The following is an 8,356-nucleotide window of genomic DNA, read 5'->3' as shown; positions in this document are numbered from 1 at the left end:
ATGAAATAGAATTTGAAGCTTATCTCCCCAACCTGGGCGGATGGTCCTGCCACAGCCCTGAGCTGTGTGGACCCTGTGGTGGAGAACACTGCTTCGAGACCCAGATTTTCAGCCTAATGAAAACCACGCCAAGTGCCTCCATGGGCTGATGTCATAGAGTGTGTGCAAGCTTCTCAGGGGACAGAACATCCACAGGTCTCATGAGATTTCCAAGTGGTTCTGTGAGCATAAAGGCTTTGGTCTCAGTTCTCCAGAGAATGAGCAGAATTTCAGTGTCTTTCGCACAAAATTTAATTGAGGTGAAATTAACACCAACCATTAAAAAATCACACGAAAACAAACACCTTAAAATGAAGATTTCAATGGCGTTTACTGCATGCCCAGTGTTGTATGACCCCTCCCTCCGTCTTGTGCCAGACATCATCATCATCACCACCCACCCTTGGCCCCCCAAAAGGCCCGTACAGATTAATCCCCTTCGCTGAAGAAGCCCCTGGCCACCACCAAGTCTACTTCCTGTCTCTGGACGTACCTGTTCTGGATATTTCCTATCTGTGGGATCATATCGCATGACTTTGAACTTGGCATCATGTTAAGGTCCACTGAACGGTTTCTACGATAACCACCACTACAATGATCAGAAGGAGAAAACAGTAGCAAGCATTCAAATTCCTGTACCTGGGATTCTGGGGTATGTGAGAATAAAGCACCTCACTTGAGGTGCCGACCTGGGCTCTCCTCTCCATGCCATAGTGGGTGTTTGCTCTCGGGCTCCAGTGGGTGGGGAGGATCGCATTCTGTGTGAGCCCAGAACCCCAGGGTAGGGGTAAAGCCTTGCTCTTGTCGGCCCCAGCGTTCCCCTTCACGGCGTCCATGGTGGTGCCACTCCTTATGGGAGAGGGCATGGGAATGTTTGTCTCAAGAGCAGGTGAGCTTATGGCAGGAAGTGTCAGCGACACTGGCGACTGCATGGCCTCACGTAACCCACCCTGAGCACAATAGCCCTGCAGACACGCCTCGCAGTTGTTCTTGTCGTGTGGCCCTTCAAGAGTGGTTTCCTTGATCACGGGAATCTCTTCCATTGACTTAACTCTTTCTCTGTAGCATTTCTTCAGGATTCGGAACACCAGGTTGTTCAGGATCCTTGAGATGTTCTCTTTTGTGAACTCGGGAAACTCAAATGGAGACTGATCGCAGTTCCGACATCTCTGGGCAAAGACTCTCATCTTCACTTCGCCGCTGGGCTTCCCCTCACTCTTGTGCATGTGGAAAAGGACATGCACTTGAGCAGAGGCCCAACTTCGAGAGCACAAGGAGCATTGGAACCTGCAAGGACAAAAGACAAGAACCTCAGCTTGCCCCGGAGTGGCCAGGTTGTGGGCTGGGCCACAGGGAGGAAGGGGAACCCAAGGACACAGAGATGCGACTTGACTGGGATCAAGGTTAGTTGGGGGAGAAATTAGCGAGCCCCTTTCTCCTGTCTCTACTGTGCCACCAACATGTCCTGTCACAAAGATAGCGGATCATGGGGCACTTGGGTGGCACAGTGGTTGAGCATATGTCTCTGGCTCAGGTCATGATCCTTGGATCCTGGGATCTAGTCTCACACTGGGGTCCCTGAGAGAAGCCTGCTTCTCCCTCTGCCTATGTCTCTGCCTCTCTCTCTGTGTCTCTCATGAATAAATAAATAAAAATTTTTGGAAAAAAAAAAGCAGATCACAAGCTGTTGGGGCTGGAAGAGACTTTCTAAGTCTGACACGACATTGCTACAGATGACACACACTCTGGAGCCTATCATATGCAGAAACTCTGTGGGTGTCAGGAGTAGGACTGGAGACTTAGAGCCCGTGCGGAGGCGGTGCGGGGCACTTGGGTACTCTGTGGCTCTGGAGCCCGTGCGTTCTGTGAGGCTGCAGTGGAGCCTCTATACAGAAGGCACTCGAGGTTGGCAGCTTCGATTGAAGCCCGTTGAGCGGCGACAGCATCTAGGAGTCATGAGCGACAGCAGCGAGCAGAACTACAGCGAGCGGGAATCCTGCTCTGCTTCCAGAAGTGGAAGTGCTCATGGATCTGGGAAATCTATAAGGCATACCCCTGCAAGGTCTCGCTCCAAGGAAGATTCCAGGCGTTCCAGATCAAAGTCCAGGTCCAGACCTGAATCCAGGTCTAGATCCAGGAGAAGTTCTCAAAGGCATCATACAAGATCAAGATCTGGGTCCCGCTCCCATAGACGATCCCATAGCAGGTCTTACAGTCGAGATTATGGAAGACGGCAGAGCCACAGTCACTCTCCCATGTCTACTCGCAGGTGTCATGTTGGGAATCGGGCAAATCCCGACCCCAACTGCTGTTGTGGAGTATTTGGATTGAGCTTGTACACTACAGAAAGAGATCTAAGAGAAGTGTTCTCTAAATATGGCCCCATTGCTGACGTGTCTATTGTATATGACCAGCAATCTAGGCGTTCCAGAGGATTTGCCTTTGTATATTTTGAAAATGTAGACGATGCCAAGGAAGCAAAAGAGCGTGCCAATGGAATGGAGCTTGATGGACGTAGGATCAGAGTTGATTTCTCTATAACAAAAAGATCACATAACCCAACACCAGAAATTTACATGGGGAGACCTACCTATGGCAGCTCACACCGTCAGGATTACTGTGACAGAGGATAGGATCGAGGCTATGATGATCGTGACTACTATAGCAGATCATACAGAGGAGGTGGTGGAGGAGGAGGAGGATGGAGAACTGCTCAAGATAGGGATCATATTTACAGAAGGCGGTCACCTTCTCCTTACTATAGTCGTGGAGGATACAGATCGCGTTCTAGATCTCGATCATACTCACCTCATCACTATTAAAGCATGAAGATGAAGACTTTCTGAAACCTACCCTAAAGTTGGGATTTTGTTTGTGGACAATATTTTTTATTGTCTCCTCTTTAAAAAGTGAACAGTGCCTAGTGAAGTTAGGTGACTTTTACGCCTTTTATGATGACTACTTTTGGTGGATTTGAAATGCTGTTTTCATTCTGCATTTGTGTAGTTCGGTGCTTTGTTCAAAGTTAAGTGTTTTCAGAAAAGTATGTTTTGCATGTATTTTTTTACAGTCTAAATTTTGACTGCTGAGAAGTTTCTATTGTACAAAACTTCATTTAAAAGGTTTTTCTAGGGATCCCTGGGTGGCGCAGCGGTTTGGCGCCTGCCTTTGGCCCAGGGCGCGATCCTGGAGACCCGGGATCGAATCCCACATCAGGCTCCCGGTGCATGGAGCCTGCTTCTCCCTCCGCCTGTGTCTCTGCCTCTCTCTCTCTCTCTGTGACTATCATAAATAAATAAAAATTAAAAAAAAAAAAAAAAAAAAAAAAAAAAAAGGTTTTTCTACTGAATCCAGGGTATTCTGAAGATTGAAGCCTGTGTGTAAAAATGTTACCAAATGGTAAAAAGCAACAATAAAGTTTGGCTTTTACTTTTCTTTCTAACAAAAAAAAAAAAAAAAAAGGAGTAGGACTGGATCTCCAGTCTCCTGACTCCAAACCAGGAGTTCTTCAAATGTAGACTGAAGTGGGTCAGAGGCTATAGGTGCAACAGCAGCCATTAAGTCAGCCCGAGAGCCCCGAACTGAAATCCACGATGGTACAAGGGATGTTGTGAAGGGCTACTGTCTGAATGTTTGTGTCTCCCTCAAATTCACATGTTGGAATCCTAACCCCGAGAGGTGATGATGCTAGAAGGCCACTGGGATGTGATTAGGTCATGAGGGTGGGGCCTATGTGAATGCGATTAGTGCTTTTAAACAAAGAGATCCCATAGAGCTCCTAGCTCCTTCCACCATGTGAGGATACACGAGAAGTTCACCACCCACAAGAGGGCTCTCACCAGACCAGCTGGCCCCCTAATCTTGGACTTCCAGTCTCTAGAACTGTAAGCAGTACATTTCTGCTGTGTATAAGCTGCCCAGTCTGGTGTTCTTTTATTTTATTTTTAATCTTATCGTATCTCATCTCATCTTATTTTATAGTCGCCCAAACAGACTGAGAGAGTAAGTTGTAGACCCACAGATCAGGGAGGGTCTAGTGTCCTAGAAAAATCATTGCTCTGCCTTGTTGCCCAGGGGACCCCCATCTGCCAGTATTATGGGGAGATCACAGTGCCCCGCTCTCTCTCCTTTTGCCCCTCCTCCAGCCCAATTCATATTCATATTCTGGAAAGCTTCATATTCTGTGTGTACCTGGCCTCAGGGTATAAGAGAATGACACTTCATCTGTGCAGGGAAGAGGGCCGTTTTCCTTATCCCATATATTTGGACAAATACATGTCAGGATAGATGAAGAGAGGGCAAGAAGGCAGGCAAGCATATGGTTGCACTCAGGACAGGAATTATGGGAGAGGCAGAAGCTATAGTACAGCAGGGACATTTCATGCTCATCAAATTATCCATGCACTCCCGTCTGCTTCCCAGCCCCCTCGCAGGGAGGTTGGGCAATATGACTGGTTGCCCAATGGCATGTGGGCAGTGACATGTGCTATTTCCAAGTCTGACACAGAAGCTCTTGGAAAACCCTCCAGCTCCTCTTCCTCTGCTCCAGTGATCTGGGGATGACGTGTTAGGTCAAATCACTGATATTCTGAGGTGTATCTGTTAGAGCAGGCAAGCCTAGCTTAAACTGGGAGGGTGAATTGGAAGGGGCTGGGAAGAATGAGCCAGTCAAGGTTTCCTTCTTGTCTCTTGATCTTGGCTGCACTGGACAGGGTGAGTATGGCCATGACATGAAGGGAAGAGGCCAAGAGGCTGTGACCCCATAAGTGAGATGACCTTCCTGGGGTCATTCAGAGTCAGTGGTGCACAGGGGCCTGGGCTCTGCCCTCCCGGGCTGCCATCCCCAGCCTTCCCTCTAGGTCATGCAGCTCTGTTCATGTGCCATCTCAGAGTTCAAGGTTCTCTCTCTCTCTCTCTCTCTCTCTCTCATACACACACACACACACACACACACACACACACACACACAAATGAGCTGAGATTTTACTTGGAAGCTCCTGGTGCCACCACAAGGAGAGGAAAACTCTGCTTCCTCTGCCCAAATCCTCCTCCAGAGAAGAGGGCAGTGGGCAGGCACCAAGCCCCTACCCCAGTCCCAGGAGAGTCTCAGGTCCCCACCCTCTGTGCGGGGCGTGATGGTGGGGCAGCCCCACTCCCTAACCTTTGGAGCTTTGCTTTTCCACCTGGAAAAAAAGGTAAAGCTTTGGATGACTTCCAAGGGTCTTACTTTAAAAGGGTCCATCAGCCCAGAGTGGAGGGGGCAAGATTGCTGCACGTTGCTCAACTACCCTATCCTCTGCCCTATCCTGAAGGGAACTCCTCAGCCTACGGGACCTCTCCCTCTTGGGCACCACAGTGAGCTTCAGGTCCTCTGAGGCCAGGAGCATAGGCAGGGAACTTTGCTAACCCAGCTCTCTTGCAGCTCCTCCCCTCCCTCTTCCTCACTGCTCTCCCTCAGCCCCATGCAGCCCACACCCAGTGCCGAGTCCTGCTGTTTGGGGTTCCCTGTCATAAGGGAAAAAAAACTTTTACTGAAGCTAAAGCTTCTTGGATGATGAGCATCTCACTTCCTGTGGTCTTCAATTTGCAAACATGGAATAGAACAAGAAAAGAAGCAGGTATACACGGTAACAAATAAACAAGAAATTTCTGGAATATGTACCATCCCATTCCCCACTCACCTGGCAAAGCCCCACTGCTGGTACTGTGACCATCCCAGGTTCAGGCTGTTGGGAAGAAGGTCTTTGTCTACTCTCAGGGTCCATTTGTGCCATGGCTTCACTTCCTGAATTAATTCCTGGAATATTTGCTTCCATACCTCCATGTCCTGATCCATTGCATGCTATGTGGTGAGCTGGGTGCATCCAGATCTCCAGGACTCTGACAGGTCTGTAGCAGGACAAAAGATTTCCCACTTTAAAGAACGAGGGCTAGGGCCTGCTCTCCGTTTATGTACCTGACCTGGGCCCGTGGACCAGGTCTTTGCCTCAAGGACAAAGGTCAGTTGAAGTTGGCTCCCAGTTCAGAGAACAACACTAGCTTCCACAGATAATTTTCAAAGACACAGAATTCATGGTTTCATCCAACAAAACATTCCCAAAGGAAGGCTCTGGACTCTGTATTGGGAGGAGTGGATCTCAGTTTGACTCTGCTGATTACCTGCCTTTAACCTGGAGATACATCCTTTACTTCTGAAGCCTCTGGAAATGGTGGAGAGAGGTTGCAGGTGCTCTTTCTGTTCTAACACTTGGAAGTCCTTATCCATTGGGCTGCTGGGCTTGTGACCGGGGAGGAGAGATGCAAAGAAGAAGGACATGGCCATCATGGGCTCTCCCCGTTCCCTGTATCTCTGCTCTGGGGTCTCTGCTTCCTGTTTCCACTGGTCTCTGTATGACTGGATCTCACAGCCCCCAAGCTGCCCAAGGAGACTCTCGAGTCCCATCTTCTACTCATCAGAAACCAAAGCTGAGGGGCAGCTGGGTGGCTTAGTCAGTTGAACATCTGCCTTCAGAGCAGCTCATGATCCCAGAGTCCTGGAATTGAGCCCTGTATCAGGCTCCCTGCTTGGTGGAGAGTCTGCTTCTTCCTCTCCTTCTGCTCCTCCCCCTGCTTGTGCTCTTTCTCTTAAATAAATATGTAAAGACATAAAATATAAAAAAAAAAAAAAAAAAAAAGAGAGAGGGAAACCAAAGCTGATGTAGCCCCTGTGCTCAGATGAGGCTGCAAGGTCCTCACAAAGGGCCACTGGCTGCACCCGACCCCACTTCCTTGAGGAGAGGCTGATAAAAGGAGAGAGGAGCAGGGGGAAGGAAACAGCCCAGGGAGGGCTGGCTGTATTCTACGTGTCTGCATGCCACCACCCCCTCCGCAGATAGCCTAACTCTGGTCTACGTCACTGACTCCCTCCCCAGAGGAAAGCCCCCTCTCAGTGCTGGGCCTAAGTTAACACACTTAACCAGTCGGTTAAGTGACCAACTCTTGATTCAGGCTCAGGTCATGATCTCAGGCTCAAGAGATCAAGCCCCGCATTGGGATCTGCCCTGGGTGTGGAGCGTGCTTAAGATTCTCTCTCTCTCTCTCTCCCTGCTCCTCCCTACCTCTAAAAATTAATTTATTAACATAGGCTAAATGTCTTCCTTCTAACTATCATGAGTAACTTGAGTAACTCATGAGTAACTATCTGCGTAACTATTATCTCAGTTACTATCTGAGTAACTATTTACCTGATCTGATCTACCAGAGAATTCTGGATTTCTCGAGTGGGGGCAGGGATGCCAACCAAGGCCCAGGGGAAAAAAAAGCACACGAGCTCAACAGGGCTGAAGATAGCTGGAGATCTGTATTCCTCAGACCGACCATGAAGTTCTCATTGAATTGATCTGGGCATCAGGTCTCTAAAATTTCCTCAAGCGATTCTAAGACCTGGTTATAATGGACACCACGCCGGGAGGCTGAGGGCAGGACAATGTGTGTAGGTTCTGGTCAGCAATCACAGACCAAGAGCCAGAGGTGCCCCTCCCCTGCAGCACTGTGGTAAAATCAGCAAGGCTTACAGATGCTGTTTTGGGGGGAAGAGGTCCTAGGGCAGCCAGGTTGCATCCGCCGGCTGGGTCAGATCCTGGCGGTCTGAGTAGTGGGCTTCCAGAAGAGGGGAGGAGGCAGATGGGGTGGGAGAGAGGAAGTGGAGGGAGGAAAAGGAAGAGTTGGGGGGATAGGGAGGGGTTTGCTAGAGCCTCTCTTGTCAACCTCCTTCCTGGCCTTCCTGCGGCTGCAGAGAAGATTTATAAAGGGAGTGAGGGGTCAGGGGACAGAATCGAGCTGAAAGTCTGAGGGTCTTCAGTCTGGGGCTCTGATAGTTGTGTGACAAAGGACAAGTCACTTCGAGATTTTTGAGGATGAAATGCCGTGTTCAATGCAGAAGGCTACTAGGCATGCCTGGCACCAGAAGAAAGCCAACACTTGTCCCTGAAGCTTGAAAAAAGCAATTCCCAGGGCATCACTTGGAACAGTGACTGTCTTTGAAACCCCTCCACTCTGGAACTGGGTAGACAAACAAGCTCTCCTCACTGCCTCTTCCTGGCCAGGGTTCTGTTACTCCCTTCCTCCTGGGCAATGGCTAAGGTATGGCCCTCCTCACATCCAGCCTCTAACCCAAAGGCCATTCTCCTCGCAGCAGGATCAGACTCTTGATGTGACTCTTTCTGAACATGGGCTGGGCCTTGGCTCTGCTGTTGGGAGGGGGCCATGGCTGAAAGCTTGGGACAGGCCCAGCTGAGCTTGAGCAAGACAACACTCTGCCTTCTTGTCTCAGCTCTTG

The 8,356-nt window shown here is 49.5% G+C and overlaps 1 protein-coding gene and 1 pseudogene across 1 annotated transcript; one reads left to right on the top strand and one right to left on the bottom strand.

Moving 5' to 3' along the window:
* Positions 1–273: 273 nt before the first annotated feature.
* On the bottom strand, positions 274–5,996 carry RTP3 (receptor transporter protein 3). Its single transcript, XM_041760399.1, has 2 exons — positions 5,721–5,996; positions 274–1,326 (listed from the first exon to the last, which is right to left on the bottom strand). The coding sequence occupies exons 1-2, from the start codon at positions 5,873–5,875 to the stop codon at positions 588–590; spliced, it is 894 nt and encodes a 297-aa protein (XP_041616333.1). The 5' UTR covers positions 5,876–5,996; the 3' UTR covers positions 274–587.
* On the top strand, positions 1,836–4,376 carry LOC121494199 (annotated as a pseudogene).
* Positions 5,997–8,356: the final 2,360 nt, after the last annotated feature.

The sequence above is a fragment of the Vulpes lagopus genome, chromosome 7 (genome assembly GCF_018345385.1).
Source record: "Vulpes lagopus strain Blue_001 chromosome 7, ASM1834538v1, whole genome shotgun sequence".
Taxonomy (NCBI): domain Eukaryota; kingdom Metazoa; phylum Chordata; class Mammalia; order Carnivora; family Canidae; genus Vulpes; species Vulpes lagopus.
The sequence above is the reverse complement of the archived record's forward strand: the minus strand, read 5'-3'. Positions and strand labels throughout refer to the sequence as shown.

Bases quoted from the DNA above. Each gene is read 5' to 3' on its own strand.
- RTP3 (XM_041760399.1), bottom strand. From the start codon at position 5,875: ATGGATCAGGACATGGAGGTATGGAAGCAAATATTCCAGGAATTAATT. The intron at 1,327-5,720 runs GTGAGTGGGGAA...TTGTCCTTGCAG, and splicing joins CAGCAGTGGGGCTTTGCCAG to GTTCCAATGCTCCTTGTGCT.